The sequence below is a fragment of the Bubalus bubalis genome, chromosome 22 (assembly GCF_019923935.1).
Source record: "Bubalus bubalis isolate 160015118507 breed Murrah chromosome 22, NDDB_SH_1, whole genome shotgun sequence".
Lineage (NCBI taxonomy): Eukaryota > Metazoa > Chordata > Mammalia > Artiodactyla > Bovidae > Bubalus > Bubalus bubalis.
Window position 1 is genome coordinate 19,275,680 of NC_059178.1, and position 21,484 is coordinate 19,297,163.

Genomic DNA, 21,484 nt, shown 5'->3' on the forward strand with positions numbered 1-21,484 from the left:
CGAAGGACAACTTTCCCCTAGTGCTCCCCGGTTCGCTACGCCGCCCGGAGGAAGAACGAAGACTCCCCGCGCTTCGGTCCGGCGGAGCCGACTGGGGAGGCGCGCCTGCACGGAGCCGCCGGCGTGGGTCCCAGGACCGCAAGGTCCACGCGCGCCGCGGGTTCAAACCCAGCCGGTGGAAAGGCCGGGGGACTCGGGAGTGGATCTTTTCGGGGTGACTCTGACCCCTGCGCTCCGACTCAGCGGTGGGCACGAGTCCTTACGTCCCCGGCCTACTGCTTCTCCGTCTTGAAATACTAGTGCCCTTCAGTTCTGACGAGTCCGAACCGTTCGTGATGGAGTCAGGTTATAGTGAAAACACGGCTAAACCTGAAACGGAGACACACACACACTTACACACACGCCCTGCACAGCCTAGCAGCCTCTCCCTCCCGAGTCAGGAAGGAAAGCCTCCCCCCTCCCCCACGGTTCCCTCACCCTCCACGCCCCAGAGTCCCGGCCTTCGTTTGCCTGCTGGGGTGGGGGATGTGGACGCGGGCGTCCTGCTTGGGGACAGGCGCGAAGCTGGAGGACGGAGGAAGTGTCAGTCTTAGAGAGATCCGGTGACCCTTCTCTCTCCGGGGCCACGGAGCGTCGGGGATTCCCTGCGGAATGATCTCAGCCCTCCCTGGCCTAGGGGACTGGCCTGCGGTTCCCTGTTGCCTTGTTGACAAGGCGGCAAGGCGCAGCGGGACCCCTCCGCCATGTTTGCCCACAGCCCCTTCAGCGGGGAAAGGCTTCACTCCTCAGCTGCTGGCATCAGGGAGAGTCCTGGGCCCCCACCCTTCCTGCTTAGTGGTCCTTCCCCTTAGGGACTTTCACCCCAGCAGCCTGGACCCCTACTGCGGGCTTCTAGGGCTTGCTCTCTGACTGACACCCAGAACTCTCCAGGCCACTCCTGTGGGGAACCCAGCTGCTCAGGCGGCCCACAGGTATTCTGAGCCACAAATGCCTCTGGTGTGCCAGGCAGGCATGAGTCAGGGTCACTTGTAGGGGTGAGTTAGGCTCTCTGGAGCAGCGGCCCCCTTCCAGATGGCCTTGTGTGGCCAGAAGGAATGACCACTTTTCTGTGAGTCAGGGTGACTTGGATCTCAGCCCCGGCTCTGTTTCCAGTTAGCTGTGTTACCTCAGGTCCTCTGGCCATGTCTGTAAAGGAGAGCTTGTCCTGGGGGGTCTGAGCCCTGTGACATTCCTTCTGAGTATGCCCAGTTTCCCTGTGAATGCTTCAGGTGAGAAGACTGGAGACTTGGGGCTCCATTCACACCCTCCCCAAGGCCAAGTGGAAATGCCCTGTGAAGAGGAAGTGGCTCTCCTGTCATTAGAACCAGCGGTTTCCTTTTAGGTACATGAAAACTTGGGGAAAGTCCTAATGTGCATGGTTTGAAAAAGGGGGACAGCTGGAAAATTTTTGTTCTGGAGTTTTTCAAACATTCCCAGTTTCAGGGATCAGTTTCTTTAACCTCAGGATCCCTGCCCTGCCATCCTTGACCTCCAACTGGCCCCCGCAGTTCTGCTTCTCTGCCTTTCTGTAGCTCCCCGCGCATCTCTACACAGGGCATCTGGGGAAGCTTAGGTGTCGGGGGCACAGTCCCCCCGCCCCCCAGCTCCCGTCAGAGCCGAGGACGACCCAGCGCCCGCCCTTACTAGGCCTGTGTGTTGCAGTTGCTGAGTTTCATGACTGACTGCAGGGAAACGCTCCCTTTATCAAAGCTGGTACAGAGTCTGGTGCAGGCAGCAAGGGCCTGAGACACACCTAGAAGAGCCTCTCCTCAGCTCTGGTCACTCAGTCCCTGTGAATCAAGCCCCTTTGTGGTTTAAAGGAAAGTGTCCACATCAGCAGCTTCAGCACTTTGCAAAATGACCACCTTGTCAAAGCTCTTCCTTTGGGTGGAATTTCAGTCCGAGGTTTTCATCGGAGCCAGAGAGTAGATGTCACCCTGGCTTTGAGGACACTGCTGTCACGTGGATCCAATGGGAGGAGGCTGATTTCCTGGAGTTTCTGATGGATACTCCCTGTTGACCCGAATGTCGGCCTGCCACCTGCACCGCAAGGAGGATGGGGCAGTGACCAGGGCTCAGTGTCGGAAGCTTGGGTACTGCACTTGTGGAATCTGCACGACAACCAGGCAAGGTGGGACTGAGAGGCTGCCACTGTGGTTGAGGCCACCCCTAACGTGGACGGGCCAGAGCAAGGGCACACACAGGCCACAGACCCAGCAGCTGCCAGTAAGGATGCAGGAGTCATAGAGCCTGTTATTAAGAGGAAGCACCTTCCTGTCTGCAGTGCTGGCTTCACTGTGTCTGCACACCAGTGGCGGGGATAGGGGCGACTCCTCCCACGGCTGTCCCCAGGCCACATTCCGTGTCACAGTCACCAGTGGGAGGAGGAAGGGCCCTGAAGCAGGTTCAGGAATTTGGGGCAGGGAGTGAGTCCTGAGGTCCCCATGTGCCAGCAGTCACATGAGCCCCGAGAGCCCCGAGTGAGAGGGGTGATGCCCAGGGCCGGATCTGGACAAAGTTCTGGGTCCTTGCCTCTTGTCTGCTCGCCTTCCGCCTCCCTCAGCCTCTCACCCTGTCCTATTTCCTCCACAGTCACCACGTGTGGTGAGGACCCAGGGCCACTGTCCCAGACCTGGGACAGGTCTCACTGCTCCCCGCCCAGGTCTGAAATGCACAGTAACAGAGGAGGTGGGGTCCATCCTTTTCACATGCTGAGGAGTCCTTGGGGAAAGACCTTGAAGAGGCCAGGCTCAGGGCCAGGCTGCTGATGGCCAACTTTGACCTGATTTTCAGTTAAAAGCCCAGGTTTTGACAAGTTTTATGACATGGGACCATCATACCCTTATGTGACATGACGCTTGACAGACAGACAGGATGGTTCTTGAGGCAGATTCTTCCCGGCTCTCACATCCTACAACTGATCGACTCCCATTCTAGCTTACATCAGACAAAACCCAGTTTACCTAAAATGCAATCTGATTGTATGAGTCATCTGTTTTTAAGGAAGAAGTAAGCATGTATCCAGGAAGTTCACAATGAAGAAGAAATTCATGTGTAAAAGCTAAGTCTCATAAATCAAATTTATAACAGATGTGATTGGATGATAACAGAACATGTTGCCATGTTCTGTAGCAAAGAGGAAAAGTATCTCACCTGTAACTAACCCAATGGCTTTCCCCAGCCACACCTCTGTGTTTGTTATTTTTTGACACATAACGTGGTCGGCTCTGACCTGACCATCTTCTCTGACCTCTGGCACAGTGTAACAGTCTTCAGTTCTTCTAGAAGGAAAGGCTCTGAAGGGGGTGACAGGACCCTGGGATCTGGTTCCCAGTGACCCCCTGATAAACTGTGTGACCTCGAAGCCTGTCTCTCCCTCTGTGGCCCAAGGGGGTGGGGGACCTTCTGTCCAGGCGTCCAGAGCTCCCCTGCGCCCTGGCCCCTATCTCACACACACAGGGCAGGGTGTGCGGGGCTGGGGCAGAGGCAGTGGCCATCAGCCAGGAGTGGGGGGGGGACACAGGTACTGGGCGGGGTGGGGGCCCAGGGGCCCCCCAGGGAGACCAGCTCTGGAGGGTAAGTGTTGTGGAGGGGAGGTGAGAAGACGTGCCTTCACCGGGGCTTTTAAACCGGCCGAGGCCCAGCAGCTTTCAGGCCTAGCTGTGGCAGGTAATATTTTAAAAACTGTCTTGATATCATTTTCCATTAAAGACTAAGGGATGAGTTTTTCCAGATGAGAAATCTTGGAGACCTGTACTCAACAATGTGGATGAACTGAACACTTAAACATGGCCACAGTGGTGCATTTCAGGTGATATGGTTTTACCACCATTCTTAAAAATAGGGAGTAATAGATAAGCTTCAGGAAAGCTGGAAAAGACTGAAAACTAACAAAAAACAACATCCAACCCCCAAACATCATTACTTGGTTAATAACACTTGGATACGTTTCCTGCCATCTCTCCTTAGCCCCAGTGTTACCTTCCTCAGAGGGAGGCCTTCACTAGCACTGAGGGCCAGAGCCCCTCCAGGTGGAGGTGGTCTGGGAGCCACAGGACAGCATCAGAGTGGGGGGCTCTCTTGCCAGCTCTGCCCATCACCCCACCCACCCACCCTTTCTTCTGTGTCCCCTGTACAAGGACAGTCCCTGGTGGCTTCACTTCGTCCTCTGTCCCCTCCTCTGTGACTTTTTGGTGTTCTGTCCTTGGGGGCACAGAACTTGCCACTAAGAAAGGTCAGTACCATGGGGAGTCTGTGGTCGGGCAGGTGGGCTTCATTTTGGCCCTCCCACACGGGGACATGGCTGTAGCTGCAGCCTTGCAGGGCCGCTGGGCAGATGGTGGGGGTGTGGAAAGCCTTCTCCCGGCGTTGGGCACAGAGCAGACACTTGACAGAGAGCTGGTACCTCTCTATCCAGGGTTGTAGGAGACAGGCTTGCTTGCTTGGGACTGCTGGGCTCTAAAAAATTCAGGTTACATTTAAGCAAAATAGAAACTGATCTAAGTGATCATGTGATTTGGAAGGTAGTTGTTTGTGTGTGGGGATGGATAAATGTTAATATATAATCTTTTATTTAAAAACAGGAGAGCTTCTGGATTGGTGAACTGATGCCCCTTCCAAGTGCCCTGGCCTGAACACCTCTTCCATCTGACTGTCCTGAATTACATCCTTTTGTAATAAACCAGTGACCTACCCAGTAAAAAAAATACAAAATAAAATATTGACCTAGGTGACAGAACAAGCAGTAAGTTCCACCTTTTAGTTGGGGGAGGGGGAAAGAGGGCAGGAGGAGGAAAGGGAAGAAGGCACAGAAGAGCAGACACAGCACCATGCTGAAGGGATGGCAAGCACAGAGAAAATGCTCCACGTGTTTACAAGGGAACTGTCCCTAGGACCTGCCTGGCCCTCAGACCCATTTGCTGGCCAAAAAAGTGCTGAGGTCAGGGGCTGGGTTCTGCCTGCTCTGGTGGTGGGATACTATTTGAGTAATTAAAGATGATTCATTGATTTACTCCCTCTTTTCTTCAACAGTCTTTACTGTGCTGTGAACACTGTTAGGTGTATAGGGAAGCCTGGCTTGCTGCAGTCCATGGGGTCGTAAAGAGTCAGACATGACTGAGCAACTGAACAAGGATTAGCTGTATAATCCTATAATCCTCACGAGGTTTTAGGAACATCTATGCAGACAAAAAATAACAATGACAATAATGCCATGAGTTGGGAGCAAATAGCAAGCACCATCATGCTTACTGTTAAACAACTTGGAGATATTTTCATGTTAATATTAAGGAAGAAATGATGGGGAAAAGCTGTCCATGAGCATTTGAGAGAATAGGCCTGTGGAGACACGGCCAATGGAGGATTCAATGGGACTTGTCTGCACAGGAAGAGCAGAACCCCCAAGGACAGCATGGGCAGGGCCAGCTGTGTGGCACAACCAGCCAGTCCTGGTAAGATGTGGGTGCCATCCAGGTTGGGTGCCTCTGGCCTTGACTTCTAGTCTGGAGGGCAGAGGAGCTGCTGATGCAAGCAGTCTTGGGCAAAGACCCTGGACCTCTGCACCAGGGACCAGGGAGGTGGGGTTCCCTTGGATGCCCAAGCACCCCTGCCCACCGCCTGCACACTCAAAGGTCAACTAGTAGTTTCCAGTGCTTTGTGGGTGATGAATCCCATGAGCATTTGTACTCACACCAGGGTACATTTTTTTGTGATAAATGTTATAGGCCAGAAATCGCATCCACTGATTAGTTGTCCTTGCTTTGTGGTCTCATTGGTGGAAAAAGACTTAATTTTGTGTGTCCCTACTCTGCCCTGACCTTTGGGCGCAGTCATGAAACCATTTCTCTGTTGTTTGGATGCTGTTGTGGGTCCCAGCCTGAGTCTGTTAGACTTCTTGAGTCTGGCTGAGCCCCTCCCTGTGAAGCCACCACTTCTTGTTTCCTGCCATCCTCGGCCACCACCTCTCCATGCTGTGTCTTCTGCTCGGGCCTTGGACCCCTGACAACAAACTCTGTCCACCTTGGGGACCCCCATCCTCCTGCCTATAAGAGACCCTCAGGCCACCTCCTCACCCCCACCCCTGAGCTTGCAGCCTGCCTGCTCCTCCACTGCACATCTCTGGATCCTTTAGACCTGATTATCTTCTCTTCCAGCCCCTCTTATCACCCACTGGGCTGCTGTGTGGTGAGAAGCTGTCAGGAAAGATATTTAAAGCTATGATGCACTTTCACAACTAAAAGCACAGATGAGAATCATTGGTTTTGTGCTGCTTAAACCAGCAGATTGGATTAAGTTAATCTGAATCATCCCCACTGCAGGTGGGCTGTTCTGATGGGCCCTTGTTCTGGTCCCAGATTCCAGTTGGATGTGATTCACCCCTCCCCCTCCTCCTGCAGGAGTGTCAGAGCAGTTCTCATCTGCCCCTCCTCCATGTCTCAGCAACCGTGAGTGCACGTGCCCACGAAGCGCCCACCAAGCTGCCAAGGCTCACCTCCTGGGTTGGGTTGTAAACTCCTCAGGTTGGAGACTAGACTTCCTGCCTGTAGTCATACTCAGCACATGACTTAACTGAGTAGTAGTAAGTGAAGGAAGAAAAGACAGACACAGATTTCACAGCCTCAAGGGACTTTCCTTTTCTGAAAGAGGGGACCCAGACTATTACGATGGGAAATGAAGAATTGAATAGCATCTCCCTAAGCAAAGAGGTTTCCACCACCGATTTTCTCCCAGTTAAATATAAATTCAGGAGGTGCCTTGAAAAGAGTCATAACCACGTCACAACTGATTCTGATGCACCAGATTATTTGTCAGAATTCCTTTCCCACCACTCAGGCTGGTTTGCGGCTAATCCTGACTGCTCTCTGCAGGGGTGGTGGGCACAGATGGCATGTGGGGTGGTTCTGGCCTGCCTTTCCTCCTCCACTGCTCAGGGGTGAGCAGCTTTCTCTGCTGACCGGCTTGGCAGGAGGCCGACCAATGCAAAGCCATGTGAATTCTTAGTACTTCTTCCCCAAGAGGAAAACCCTTCTATTTGGAAAGCCAGACGCAGTCCTGTCAGCTCCCCCCTCCCCACTCAGCTGTCCCAGCTGTCCTCAGGAATGCAGTGGCAGCCGCGCCCACAGGCCCGCTGGCCCCAGATTCAGAAAGCATCCCTCTCCACCCACCCCAGCAGCTCACCCCACGCTATGGCCCTTCCCTGCTAAATGTGTGTGTGCCTCCCACCCCCACCCCAGACACCTACTCCCTGGCCCACTCATCCACTCCAGGGAGAGACAGAGGTCTGTGCCCATTGTCCCAGTCCTGGGAGGGGCTGACAAGTGCACCCATCATCCCGTCCAGGCAGGTGCATCCACTCTTGCACAGGTGAGGAAATCAGGTAACCCGTCCTCAGCCACACGTTTGACTCCAGCTTCTTTTATTTTTTAAGTTCATTTTACTGGGATTAGAATACTGAACACGAAGCCTACCCTCTCCTAGTTCCCAGGTGTGTTGCCTCAGGTACAACCGCTGCCGGTCGAACATCTTCCCCTGGCTTCTGACTGGCAACCGCTGCCTGGACCCTGGCTTCCTGACCCTGGTGGTGGGCCAGCACCCGCAGCTCTGCTGACATGACCTGTTTCAGGTGCAGTGGGGTTGATTGGAAAGTGATGAACAGGAGAACCGTCCGGTGAGATGCTCCTTCCCCGGAGGGCTAGGGGTCGCAAGGCTTTCCAATCGGGTGAACAACCCACCCCACCGCCCACTTCTGATGCAGCCGCCCCAGGCCGCCCTCCGCACCCTCTCATCTGGCTTCCGCTCAACAGAACAGCCGGCGAAGTGGTACCTCCAGGCCCCTGACTATTTTTATGCGACCATCTGCATCCTGGGCCAGGCCTGGCGGGCAGCAGCAGCCCAAGGAATCCCACGGCAGGTGGTGACAGCCGGACAGCTGGGACCCGGCCCTGCCCGCGACTGTCCTGAGGATGCTGCAAATGTGTCGAGAGGACCGCTTAGGGCGACGTGGTGTCCGGCCCCTCCACCTCTGCAGCCCTGAGGCCGGTCTGGGCGCGGGGTGGGTTGGGCTGGGGGTAGAGCACGCCCCCACCCCACCCCCACACACACCTCTCCTAGAACAGCCCGGGAGCCCTGGATGTGGAGAGGAAAGGGCGCTGAGTCAGGCGGCGGCTGAGTCAAGGAACCGGGCGCTGAGTGAAAATTCCTTTTTTGGAAGTGAGGCCGTCCCTTTCCTGGAGGCCGAATCCCCGGGAAGTGACGCCGTCTCACCCGGGGAGGCAGCAGCGGCCCCTGGCGGAGGTGCTGGGAGCCGGGAGCCGTCTCGCCCCAGGAGGCCTGGGGACGCCCCTTCCGTCCGCCCGGACCGTGGGGAAGGGCTTCCAGCCGCGCTCCTTGTAAGGGAAGCGCGCGGCGAGCCCGCGTACGGGGTGGCGTCTCCCCTATCAGCGAGAAGGACGGGACCCTGAAATGCCTGCGGTTTTTTTTTTTTTTTTTTTTGGCTGAGTTTGAAAAAAGAGGCTGTCCTTCCAGGAATAAGGCGGCAACTCCTTTACCTCTGCCCCTTCCTCCATCGCCCCCCCCCCCCCCCCGATCCCGCCCCACCCCGCCCCACCCCGGCCTGAGGTCCTGGCTGCCGGCCCCGCTGCTCCGCGTGTGAAGTGGAGAAAGGGTGGGAGTCAGGTGCGGTGGACGGGGAGCAGGGGACGGAGGGGCTCCGGGATGCGATGGGAGGATGAGGGCAGGGCACGAGTCCCGGCCCAGGGGTCTGACTGCAAGCGGCTCTGAGGTTCTGGGACGAGCCGTGGGCCTCCCACTGTCCTGAGCCTTCAGACAGGAGGGGTCCAGGCCTCCGCGCCAGCGGTTCTCAGGAGGAAAACCGCAGAATGAAGGCACCTGGCACGTGCGGATCCCCTGGTGCAGCAGCCCCCCCACCCCCACCCCATTTCTCCCGGGAGCCGCACTGCCCCCTCCCAAACCACGTGATGGGGCCTGGGGCCTCGCCTGACTCGGCCACGCCCACCCTGATCAGGATTCATTTCCAGCAGCTTCGTGTTCAGGAAAGGCTGGCAGAGCAGCGTATTCTCCGAAGACTGAGGCCCGCAGGCTTTCCGGTCTCTGGGCTCATTAGGAGCCCGGTTGTAATCTCTGACCCTACTGTCCCCGCGGCACCGACTCCTGATAGAGACTTAAGAGCGATTGCCTTTGTTGGCGGAGAGTTTCTGGTTGATTCAGCGTCTGTGAAACTTCCTGAGGTGAAGGAGACTAAGAAGTACGTGTATCATAGCAGCTTTCCTGATGGGTTTATTGTGGAGCGGAAGGCACTGTGCAGCCCCTGGATCCTGCCATCCTAGCCCCCACCGAAGGTACCACCACCCCAGGGACCCCCGCCCAGTCCCTGATAGTCGCTCAGGCCCGTTTTCTTTCCTGAGCAGGTGATACGTGGTGGGAACACAGCATTTTCCAAATTCATACCCTAGAGGAACCGGCTGGGTCAAAGCTGGCTGACCTCCCAGGTGTGCCCCTACCCTCTCTTGATCCCTCTCCAAGGGCGCGAGCCAGGCACCGCCTGCTCCTCTGTTTCAGCCAGCACTCGGAGCATGTAGGTGCCCATGTGGACAAGACACTGGCCAGTCACCTGGGCAGCGTGAGAGAGGAACCGCAGCAGGCTCCTGTAACAGAGGGAGTCAGTGGTAACAGAACCATGTGTGTAAGTCCTCATCGAGGTTTGGGGGCTACTCTGTACAACAAGGAGCATCCCTGATGCTCAGCAGTAAAGACTCTGCCTGCATTGCAGGAGCCACAAGAGACTTGGGTTCAATCTCTGGATCAGGAAGATCCCCTGGAGAAGGAACAGGCTATCCACTCCAGCATTTTTGGGCTTCCCTGGTGGCTCAGGCGGTAAAGAATCGGTCTGCAATGCATGAGAACTGGGTTTGATCCCTGGATTGGGAAGATCCCCTGGAGAAGGGCATGGTAACCCACTCGGGTATTCTTGCTTGGAGAATCCCATGGACAGAGGAACCTGGTGGGCTACAGTCCATGGGGTCACAAAGATTCAGACACGACTGAAATGACTTAGCACGCACAGCACAACCAGGTCAGAATTTCCTTGGGTCTGGATTTAGCCCTTGTTGCTGAGAAATAAGGTTTTAAATGCATGACCCTAGTTTTTAAAAGGAATTTGGTTCTTCTATTTCTTATACAGGGTTTTTGTTCCATTTTGGACTTAACGGTCTTTGGAGAAACTATGTATTTTAGCTCAAGTCTCAGTTTTCTGAATAAGTCTGTGGTGTGACAAGTTTTTATGACGACACGAGTGCGAGTCGGGCCAGGGCTCAAGGGGCTGAGGAAGGGCAGTAGCTGTGTCCAGACCCTGCCTTCCCGGGTGCGTTACCTGAGCATGGCCTTGAACCCTGTGCAGTGGATGTCGTAGGACACAGAATACATCTCGTACATGGTGGCCTTCACGTTGAGGCAGCCAATGACATCCTTGGGGCTCAGCTTGTACAAGTCGAAGGTGACTTTCGCGATGCCCCGTCTCTGAGGCGGCCGGCGGGCTGGGGTTTGGTGGCCAGCCTAAGGGTGGGGAGGGCAGAAGCTGCAGTGCATCCCAGCTGCCACCTGCAGGGCCTGCAGTGCTGGGTTTTCCTGTTTGCTTAAAATCTAAGCATGAATAAGCTGCTAACTATTTGAGGAATGTTTTCAGCCAGTCAGGGTGCTTCTGCGGCCACAGGGTCCAAACCCATAAGAAGTCACCTCCTCCAGCAGGTCTCTTCAGGGACTGGGGGTGAGTGTGGTGTGGCCTCAGGGTCCAGGGCTCAGTGGACAGTTGTGTCAGTGATCTGTGGTGGACACGCACTCACCCTGGTCCCCCAAGGCCACTGCGGCTGCCTGGTGATGTGGATGGGCCCATGACAGTGTCACAGTACATTTGACCAGCGGGCATACTCTTCCACCATATGAGAGGTGGCCACGGAAAATGCCAGAATCCTATGGCCAACCAGGGCTGGTGTGAGGGCCATCCCCTGATTTCTACTTCCTGCCCTGAAGGAAGGCTGACCTCTTGGGGACACTTAGCAGACTCACTCTCAGTTCTCTTGAGACCCTTGGGGTTGGGAGAGGTCAGAGACCTCTGAAATCCCAGGTTTATAAACAGCATTTTCACATGGTCTTCCTGCAGAAGCTTTGAGAAAAAACAGGAGAGAACTGTCCCAGGGCCATGTCCCAGGCACACCTCTGGTGGGTTTGCTGCACACACGGTCCTGTAGTGCACAGGATTCAAATAGAGGAATGACTTTCATAAACCTTGGGACCTGGGGGTAGTTGGGGCTCTGAGTGTTAAATTCACTGACAAAAGTCTAGTAAATTTGAAGTTAAACTGTAACCCCCCTAAAAGTACCTAAACCCTTCTTGCTGGCGCCTCTCTTCTCTCCCCACCCCTCAACTTGGACACATGATGGTCCCAGCTCAGGAACTAATACACATGAGGTCCTGCTGCCTCGGAAGAGGTGCATCCATTGTTTAGGAAACGTTATTAAAAATTGACTCAAGGCAGGGGGTTCTGGACACAGCTCCTCTCTGAAGCATGAAAGTTTTGATCTCTGCCAGCATCCTCGGTCTTGAGTCAGAATCAAGGTGCCTCCCCAAACTCGGAATCTAACCATGGCGGCAGGGGGGTGAGGTGGGCTGGGTGGTTGGGGGTAAGAGTTTCATCATCACCCCCCCCCCCCCAGCCCTGCCCACCCCCAAGATACCTCAAGGGGGATTGACGGGCACCAAAGCTTTGGACTGAGAAGGGAGCCCCCTGGTGGATACTTCTGGGAAGTTCTGTCCAAGTCAAATCCAAGTGGCCTCACTGAGAAGCTCCTACAAGTGGGACAGGACCTTTGACCTCAGAAGGAAGGCAGTCCAGACACGTAGGATCCCGTGTTAAGACTCACATCAACCAGACTGTTACCAGATGGAGAAACATCCCACCCCCAAGAACCATCACTTTGGTGCCACTCTTGTCCACTGCCTCCTGTCACCACCCTGACTTGCAGCTCAGTGCCCACTGCCGTGCCCACCACTTGGGGGCTTCAACCTGTTATGTGGCAACCGACTCCCCCACTAAGTAGAAGAGCATCTCACAGAACAAACAGAAAAGACCCCTCCCCTCTGAATTAGTGTCCTGGGGCTTCTAGGACCAATGGCCACAAGCTGAGTGAAGATATAGACTGATGCTTTGACAGTTCTGGGGGTCAGGGGTGCTGAATGAACTATGGGCTGTCCTGCTGGGGCAGGACAGAGCTGCCCATGTCCTTCAGCCCCTGGCCCATCCTCCTGTCACTGCTCCCTGCTTCCGCCCTCACTGGCCCTCCTATGTCCCTCTTACAAGGACCTGTGATGACCACCCAACCAGGTAATCCAGGGTCATCACTCCTATGAAGATACTTAAGTCAATCACACCCACCAACTCCCCTTTGCCATGTAAAGTGACAAGTTCCTGGGTTCTGGGGATGAGGATATGGGTCATGGGGGCTGGAGGGAGGAACCAGCTAGGTCATGAGCATCAGTGAATAATCTCTGTCCCTCATTTCTGTAAACTACACTCAGCTTGGGTGGTCTCAAACTGAGCAGACTCTAAAGACTCGGGGGGAAGCTTGAGGCCAAATGCTCGGGAGAGAGTGGTGGGTGGCCATCTGCCCAGCCTCCAGCAGCGCTGGGGTCACTGGCTGCCCAGAGGGGAGATACCAATTTCGGCACCTGCTTATGCCTCTGGATTCTGGTTCCCATAGAATGTTGACCTCTGAGGATTTCCCCTTGTTGAAGGTCAGTTGTGTTAGTTGCTCAGTCATGTCCGACTCATAGACCATAGCCCACCAGGCTCCTCTGTCCATGGGATTCTCCAGGCAAGAACACTGGAGTGGGTTGCCATTCCCGTTTCCAGGGGATCTTCCTGACTCACAGATCAAAAACAGATCTCCCACATTGCAGGCAGGTTCTTCACCACCTAAGCCACCAGGGAAGGTCAGTTAGGCATACCAAAAGATGTTTGAATATTATGCTTTACATGTTTAGGTGTTTTATGGTGGGAATGTTTTTCAAGATTTATAATCTATAGTTTTCTCAGAAATAAAACCCTTTATGCCACTTCTTTGCTTATCTAACTCACTGTGTCACACTATGTCACACCCTCACATACCTCCCTAATTTCATCATCTCACTGCCTCCGGAGATCCAGGTCAGATCTACATGCCCTAACAGGGTCTGCAGCTTCTCACTGGCCGAAGCCTGACCCTCAGAATTACTGGCTCTAAATCACACAGTCCAGGTTTGCAAAGATGCCACGTTTCCTAGAAACACTTAGAAGCATCCCTGGAGAGCAGCAGATCCAGTTACCCGGTGAACACAGAGGAATTATTCAGAAAGTGAGCCAGTCAACCCCAAGTGGGGACCGCACTTACCCAGGTGAGCAGCCTGCCCAGCTGCCGCCCAGATAACACACTTACCGGTGTCCATTTCTGCCCCTGCTCCAGGACCATGAGGTGTGTGTTGTCCCCCAGGGTCTGGAAGAACTCCTCTGTGTCCACCACAGTGCCATCCTCCTCCAGCACCAAGGTGACCAGTTGGCTGGCGACCACCAGTGCATCCAGGGTCTAGGTCAGACGGAACACACCAGCGTCACCAGGTGAAGTGACTCTATTTGGACCCATCAGTGGCATCCATTAAGTCATGGTCCCCAAAGTGTTGGCTGACTTTAAGGATCTAAATGGTAAAGATGTACCTTGGCTGGTGTCTATAACTCAGACTTTGCTTGGAAAAGAGAAGTTGAAAAGTTGAATGGACCTAACTTCTTCAGAGGTTTCAACATCGTGAGGTAAGGAATTACAGTGGACAATATTCAGTTTCTAAAATGTCTTGCTTATTTGGACAAATAAAAAGAACGACCCTGTGTCCATGATGCTTAGAGAGCCGTGTCTCTCTTTCTTCAGAGACAGCATATTGGATGCTCAGGTCCTGTCTCTGGTGAAAGTCTATGATTCTTCCTTATTTGGTGATTGAGGACACTGTTTTAGATTAAGAACAATTGGTTCCTGGCCTATATAACCAAAACCAGATTTCTAAAGTTGTGCCTCTTATATTCTCCCTTGTCAAGAAACTAAAGCCACATTATCAAATGATGGTTGTTTCCTTCTTATTTTTTAAAAATATTTTTATTTTCTTTTTATTTTTGACCATACCACAGGGCTTGTGGGATCTTAGTTTCCTGACCAGAGATCAAACCCTGGCCCACAGCAGTCAAAGTTCAGAGTCCTACCCACTGGACCACCAAGGAATTCCCCATTAATGGCTATTTTGAGGGCTCTCATCTCTGTACCTAAGTGCTGTATAGGACAGGGACACAGCAATGTTCCCTTTAACCCTGGCAGGGTCCCCCAAGCTCCCTGTCTTGCACTTATTTGTCCCCGAGACCCTGTGAGTTGGGGGCCCTCGTGGCTCATGGGGGTACCTTGCTGAGAAGCTCCTGTAGGCTACTGGCCATCACCCCTCGGCGGCTGCTCCGGTCATGGTTGGAGACACGAAAGGGGCGAGCGGGATGCATGAGGGGTGTGAACAGCACCTTCTTTGTCTGCGACCCCATAAACGTCAGGGGCCTGGAAAGAAGGGTCAAGTGAAAGCCAACTGAGGTTAGTTTAAAGAGTCTTTAACGAGAGGTTTAAAGTACATGGAAATAAGGTTAATATTTGCACCTAAAGAAAGGAAGTCAATGGTTGGGGATGATTAAAAATTGTGTACCTGATACCCAAGAAACAAACAAATATGTAAAATTAACAAACACAGTATCATCACACCTGTTTTACCAGAACATTCAAAGCCCTCGTGATAACTGAGAAGGAAAGGTGAAGGCACCAAACTCAAAGGAGAAATAAGGATAATATTCTGCAAACGTTGGCTTTAGAGTTGAAAAGCCTAAGTAAATGATTTCTTGAGGCCATGGAACAGCTGAACAGACTTAAAGAATCAGGCACACACAGAGTTATAGATTTGTACAGTAAGACTAAGGAAGAAATGGCTACCCAGCCAGTATTCTTGCCTGGAAAACTCCATGGACAGAGAAGCCTGGCATGCTACAGTCTATGGAGTCACACTGAGTGGGACATGACTGAGCGATGGACACTTTCACTTTCATACACACCTCTGCATATGTCAGTCATTTATCTATCTATATTTTATATCTCCAGCTAGACTGGACTTTCCTTACAGACAAAGGTGACAATCTGGACTTGTGACTGGCATCTACAGTGCAGGCAGGGGGCAGTCTTGTGGGGCTGAGCCCATACCCTGTGGGATCAGACACTGTCTCTGGGTAGATGGGGTCGAGACTGAGCTGAATCCTCGGGCACCCCACCGGCGTCTTAGAAATGCCTGGTGCTGTGTGGGAAGCCCCTCACCTCCCCTGACATGCCAGAACCTGTGCCACAGCCTCTTTACCTAGACTGCCAGTAAGGATTTGGTCTGAAGCTTATTTGGCCGGTGTCAGGCTTGTGCCTTGTGACTGAAGGCACCTAAGCACCTGCCATGGCCAGCAGCATGCTGGCTTTTAAAATATATCAACTAATTTCATTATAACCTTACAAGGAAAGTATTACCCCATTTCTCAGGTAAGAAAGTCAAGGCTCAGAGTGATTTCTCAAGGTCATCCAGTTAATAAAGAATCTTTCTGAACTTCATCTTAAGCAATAAACATTAATTGGAGCTGGTGAGGGAGAGCTGCCTGCCAGGAGGACAGCCCTGGCTCCTCTCCAGGGTCACCACCCAGCCTGTGTCCAGCACAACAGCTGCAAGGAGACTGGGCCTGGTCACTGGTCCCTCCGCAGCTCTCCTCCAGACCAAGGCCGGCCCAGTGAGGGAGTCCAGGCCCGAGCCAACCCAGTGGAGGGCCTGGCACATGGCTTCTGGACCTCTGCCCCCATTCTGGGGGATTACACAGGCTCCTCAGTTACACAACTTGACAACCAGGGGCCCACGTCTGCCAGGGTGATGCTGCAGGGAAGTTGCTTGGTGCTCTCCCTTCTGGGGAACCCGGTAAACAGGACAATGAGAGTAATCTACATGATGCTTTACAGCTGAAATCCAGCTCTGTTCTCAACCTGATGGAAAACCAGCTCGCTGTAAGGAGCGAAGAAAGGAACAGGTTCACTGCCTGATCAGGACACAAGCTCACATCTCAGCTGGGTGTGGTGCTCAGGGCAGAGGGAAGGGTCACCAGGGTCAGGGTGGGGGGAATGCCCTTCCCACCCTCCCGCCCCCTGGTGAAATCCTCCTCTAGTGCAGAAGAGCCCTGGGCCTCCCAGCAAGAGCCTCCCTCCCCACAAACCCATTCCTTTGTTCCTGAGAACTGGAAGGCTCAGGCTCAACCAGAGAAATAGCAGGACAAAGTTCACGTCTCAGAACCCGGCCCCGGGGAATCAGTGCACACTGTGGGCCTGACAGCTCTGACCCAGTTAGTCAGGGCCCAAATCTCCTCATCTCTGCAGACGCTTGCACCTCTGTGAGCAGCAGTGATCCGCTGACCTCGCTCCGCCATCACAAAGTCCTCATTGTCTTCTAACTACTGACCAGATAAGCGCTGGCCTCCCTCCTCACTGCTCTGAGATCGCCAGTTGTGATAAAGGAGGACGTCCAGTTGTTGCTGTCCTTAATCCTTACGTTTCCCAACCAAGAACTGGGTCAGTGTTGAGAAAAGGCTTAGGTACACCTAACAGGCTCAACCAACACCAGGTGCTTACTCTGCGCCAGCTAAGTGCACAGCGGGCTCAACCAGCCACATGAACAAAGCAACACATTAATCCAACTCAGTCTGGTCTTCTTGGTGGGATCATTTGCGTCACTGGCCAAACAGCCCCGTCCTGCCTCCCAACCTCCTACAGCAACATTGTCCCAGAAGCATTGAGAAGTCTTAGAGTCCAGCTTCTGATGACACGTCATGTTGGCCACCCTCTCATCCCCAGGAAGGTGCAGGTAATCACATGAAACAGGAAGGGGAAAGGCTCAGGACACGGGAAAACAAGGAAACAGGTTCTTCAAGGAAATAATATTGTTTCAGGGAAATCAAGATAAGAGAAGTCAGACTTTATGGAAGATTCTTGAAAATCATGGAGGGGCACAGGTCCCAGAACTGAAGGGACAGGGAAGTCTACCTTTTCCTGGAGGGACAGAGGAGACCGTAACACACACAGGTGGGAAATAGAGCAACGGGCACTGGCTGACCATGGATGTGAACTCCACTGCAGTGGAGCAAAGCTGGGCCTCCAGGTCATAAGATGGCATCTTCCTAGGCTGCCGTCTGAACTGGTGTTTATTCTAGAAGTACTGGGGGAGAGCAGGGGGCCCAGGAACAGGTTGTCGGGTGGACAAGGAGGGTCCATGGGAAGTCATAAGGCTCAGACAGATCCTGTGCCCACAGTCAGGTGACAGGACAGTGCTGGAAGGAAAGTGCGACCCCAGCTGTGGGATGGCAGAGAAGGGACAGGCCTTGGAAAGCATCCATCAGGCCTGGCGGGGCCTCCAAGAACTGCAGGGACAGCAGGTGAGGGACAGTGTTTCGGGGTGGGGGGATCTCACTGTGGCAGGAAGCAGAGCAGTGTTGGCCCCAAAGAGGCTTCCTGCCCTCCAGTGATGCCTGACCAGTGACAAGCAACACATGGGACATGGGGACCCACTGGGAGCTCCCTGGCAGGACTGTGGCCATTCCTACTGTGCCTTGAGCCCCGCCACCCCACCCCACCCCCACTCTGGGAAAAAAAAGCTTGGCTAGAAAGCACATCCAGCACATGGCCGTGAAGTCTCTGTACACTTTGAATGTTACTAATGTGAGTTTAGACCAGAAAGGAGTAAGCATCAGTAACCATAGAAAAGTCAATTCCTCCCTTGTGTCTCCTACAAGACTGGTCAAATTTGTCCCAAAGGTCAGCTATTCAAAACCTAGAGTTCTTTGTTCAAGGAAAGAGGACCAAACAGCTACTCTGCACAAAGTGCAATGGAGATGAGCTCTGTAACTATCTCAGTGTGTGTGTTATTGCTGCCAGGACACAAAATCAGAGCAGACTGTGTCTGTGACAACACACACTGTGGGGATGGACATCCTGGGCATCCGGAGCTGGGCCAGGAGACCTTGGGCTGCTTCCATTACCACCAAGGCCTCCTGATCACAGACAAAGAACAAACTAATGACTGGGTTAAGATCATTGCTTACCCACGTCTGATGTTAAAAAAAAAAAAATTAGGTTCCTGCCTTGGCAACATGCAGGTACTTACTAACAAAAGACAGAGTTAGGAAAACTCTACCAGGACCACCAGGCAACAGAAGTCCAGCAGTCACCTTGCCTGCCAAGGGGTCTCATGCAGCCTAGATATAGCTTTAAGGAAGGCAGAGGATGCAAGTTTTCCTTTCAGCAAGTGTTACAGGTGGGCAGAAGCAGGTGGAGTCCCATGAGTCAGAGCAGCTCAGCATGGAAGCAGGACCTGGAGACAGTGTGTCCCCAGGGTGGTCCTCTGCCCAGAGCCCCGCACTCAGGGCTGGCTAAGCAGTCAGTCCTTCCCCATGAGATCATCTGCACAGTAACTGCAGAAGCAAGACTTCAGAAGCAAGTCCTTCCTCCTCACAGAGACGTTTTGGGTTTGGGATTGATGCTGTAGGGTCAGGAGCAAGGGCAAGGGCAGCCTTAATCTTGCAGGTCTTGCCTTGTCCTCCTGTTCCAGGCCACACCAGCCAGGAACTGATGCTCCTGTCGTCCTTACAACTTGGCCCACCAGCTCAGTGCCCAGAGGACCTTGGAGAGGTCCTTGGGAGAAACGTTTGGAGGATGCACTCCAAACTGTCAGTGTCTGTTACCCCAGGAGTGGGATTGGGGGCGGGGGAGGGTTGTGAGTGGAGTTGGAGGAAGAGGAAGAAACCAGGAAAAAAACCAGGGCCCTTCCTTTAGGTCTAAACCACATGAGTAAAGAGGCATGAAAAAGTCTTTCTCACCTTCCTGGGGTCACAATTTTAAAGAGACAGCCCCAGCCATACAGCTCCCCTTCCATTGTGGCAGCTCTCTAACCCTGGGTATGGCAGGAAGCCCCTTTTAAGAACCCAGGTTCAGAAGCTCACAGATCACACTACTGCCTCACCCACCAATCCCTTCACCCCAATCACCTGGGGAAACCTGTATTTATATGTACACCTATGGCTGATTCATGTTGATATTTGACACAAAACAGCAAAATTCTGTAAAGCAATTATCCTTCAATTTAAAAAAAAAAGGCATTCAAGGGCTTCTCTGGCCTTTTAAGGATCCTCAGAGAAGCATGCTGCTGCTGCTGCTGCTGCTGCTGCTGCTGCTAAGTCGCTTCAGTCCTGTCCGACTCTGTGCGACCCCAGAGACGGCAGCCCACCAGGCTCTCCAGTCCCTGGGATTCTCCAGGCAGGAACACTGGAGTGGGTTGCCATTTCCCTCCCTTAAATCTACAGTCACTGCCACCAGGATCGTCAGGATTTTACAGAGGAGGAGTGGGTTGGGTTTTTGGACGTTAAGACGAACCCAAGAAGGAAAAGTGATGGGGGCCTCGGTCACTGGGCGTGGGAGGCGGGCGAGGAGGCCCCGGGGTCCGCCGGCACCTCTACCACTGCCCCGCATCCCCTGCCCGGCCTCGGCGGCAGCGTCACTGCTTCCCCCCAAACTCCGCGGTACAAACCCGAGAGCTCAGCCAGCGCCATCAGGTAGTGCCGGAGCCCGCGCGGCCCTGAGGAGTGAGCTGGCCACCCCGAAGCCGTCCCACCGGCGCCCCTCGTCTAGCCCTGGCTCCCACCACGGTCGGGACCCGGAGCAGCCTGGCCCCGCGCGCGCCGGGGGTCTCCTGGGTCCCGCTTCCTCTGCTCCCGCGGCGGCAAGAGATGCGGCTCAGACACTCCCATGTTCATCTGTTCCCGGAGCCCGCGCACGTGGGGGCCGCACCTGGCGCTGGGGCGGCCGGAGACGCGGGAGGGGACGCGCGCGGGCTGGGGGCGCAGGGCCGCGCAGAGGGACGCGGGACGCAGGGGGACACGGGGCGTTGGGGGCCCCGGGGGGCGGGGAGACGAGGGGCCCCGAGGCGGCGGGAGCGCCAGGGGGATGCGAGGCGCTGGGGGCGCAAACCAGCGTGGCACTCGCCTGAGCAGGGCTCCGGCGCAGTCCCGGGCGGTCTCCATCGCTCAGTACGGTCAGTCCCCGCCCGGCCGGCCTCCCGGCGCTCCGGCCTCTTAAAGCACCACCGCTCGCCCCGCCCAGGTCCACGCCCCTCGGGCTGCGGAGCTTTGTACCCGACAGCCGTTCCGCCGCCAACCCGGAGCCCAGCCATATCCTGGGCCTTCGAGGGTCGCCAGTCGGCCTGTCGGATGGGTCAGTGGGGACATTGCCACGCCGGCAGCGCAGCCTCTGCAGTGGAGGGGCGGGTGCGGCCCAGGATGTGGGACACGGGACGTGGGAAGGGATGCTCTGCCGGAAGGGGTCAGACCTCAGAGGGGCCGGGCTGTCAGCTGTTCCGACTCTTAATTGCGAAGCCGACTCTCTAGAGCGGGTTAGCGGGTGGGGCACTGACCCTGACCCTTCGGAAGGAGAAACCCGGCCGACACTGTCCAGCGCCGCCTGCACTCGGGGTGACTGGCCCCCTTCGGCGCGCTGCCAGCCCGGCCGCGCGGAGTCGGTTCCCAGAGCGCTGTCGCCTGACCTCCGTCGCCTGACCTCTGCCTCCGTCCCCGGACTCACGTTACCTGCACAGCTGGCCCTGCTTTCTGAGTTCCTACTCCTCCTCTTCCTCCCCCGTCCTGCCCCGAGGCTCATGGTGTCACCGAGGGAAGTGTGGGGCCAAAAGCAATCTCCTTCCAGAGTCCTGGCGTCCCTGGGGCCTGCGGGGTTCCAGCCTTGGCGGACGACAGGGGTTCAAGCCCAGAGCCCCATCTGAACCTCGCCCCCTGCCAGTTTCCTGAATGTTGTATATCCCTCACAACTCATGTACTGACCTCCTAATGGCCAGTGTGCTAGCTTTAGAAGGTGGGCCTGGGTGGGGGGTGGGTGATGGGGTTATGAGGCCAGTTACCCCATGGATGGGGTTACTGTCCTTTTAAGAGAGCTCCCTCACCCCTTCTGCCTCCTGAGGACACAGGGAAGGGACTGTCTGCCGTGAACCAGGAGGCGGTGTCAACAGAACTGGGCCCTGCTGGTCCAGATCTAGGGCTTCCAGCCTCCAGAACCTTGGGCAATAAAACTCTGTTGTTCATAATAAACCACTGGTGTCCAGCACTCTGTCGGAGCAGCCCCACTGGACTGGACACCAGCTTGACAATGAGACAGTGGGTCCAATCAGTTCAATTCAACTTGCCTCTAAAAAAATGTTTTATTGCAAAAATTTTCAAATATAAAGATGTATAGACAGAACATGCCATGAGCAT

The 21,484-nt window shown here is 54.6% G+C and overlaps 2 protein-coding genes across 2 annotated transcripts; both read right to left on the reverse strand.

Moving 5' to 3' along the window:
- Positions 1-227: 227 nt before the first annotated feature.
- On the reverse strand, positions 228-9,502 carry LOC102398191 (translation initiation factor IF-2). Its single transcript, XM_045164019.1, has 6 exons — positions 9,391-9,502; positions 8,140-9,053; positions 7,816-8,003; positions 7,506-7,651; positions 478-2,150; positions 228-369 (listed from the first exon to the last, which is right to left on the reverse strand). Exons 1-5 carry the CDS (start codon positions 9,500-9,502, stop codon positions 1,972-1,974), a joined length of 1,539 nt encoding a protein of 512 aa, XP_045019954.1. The 3' UTR covers positions 228-369; positions 478-1,971.
- CIDEA (cell death inducing DFFA like effector a) lies at positions 9,309-20,343 on the reverse strand. The gene is made up of 5 exons (XM_006043025.3): positions 20,208-20,343; positions 14,525-14,669; positions 13,524-13,670; positions 10,427-10,608; positions 9,309-9,701 (listed from the first exon to the last, which is right to left on the reverse strand). Exons 1-5 carry the CDS (start codon positions 20,243-20,245, stop codon positions 9,554-9,556), a joined length of 660 nt encoding a protein of 219 aa, XP_006043087.1. The 5' UTR covers positions 20,246-20,343; the 3' UTR covers positions 9,309-9,553.
- Between the last annotated feature and the right edge of the window lie 1,141 nt (positions 20,344-21,484).

Excerpts from the sequence above, each read along its gene's own strand:
- LOC102398191 (XM_045164019.1), bottom strand. The coding sequence starts at position 9,502 with ATGAATTTGGAAAATGCTGTGTTCCCACCACGTATCACCTGCTCAGGA. Across the intron at positions 8,004-8,139 it reads CCCGGGCTGTTCTAGGAGAG|CATCCTCAGGACAGTCGCGG; the intron begins GTGTGTGTGGGG and ends ACACATTTGCAG. Across the intron at positions 2,151-7,505 it reads CACCTGGGAACTAGGAGAGG|ATTCCACAAGTGCAGTACCC; the intron begins GTAGGCTTCGTG and ends GTTGTCGTGCAG.
- CIDEA (XM_006043025.3), bottom strand. The coding sequence starts at position 20,245 with ATGGAGACCGCCCGGGACTGCGCCGGAGCCCTGCTCAG. Across the intron at positions 14,670-20,207 it reads TGCGCCGGAGCCCTGCTCAG|GCCCCTGACGTTTATGGGGT; the intron begins GCGAGTGCCACG and ends CCTTCTTTCCAG. Across the intron at positions 13,671-14,524 it reads TACAGGAGCTTCTCAGCAAG|ACCCTGGATGCACTGGTGGT; the intron begins GTACCCCCATGA and ends CGTCTGACCTAG.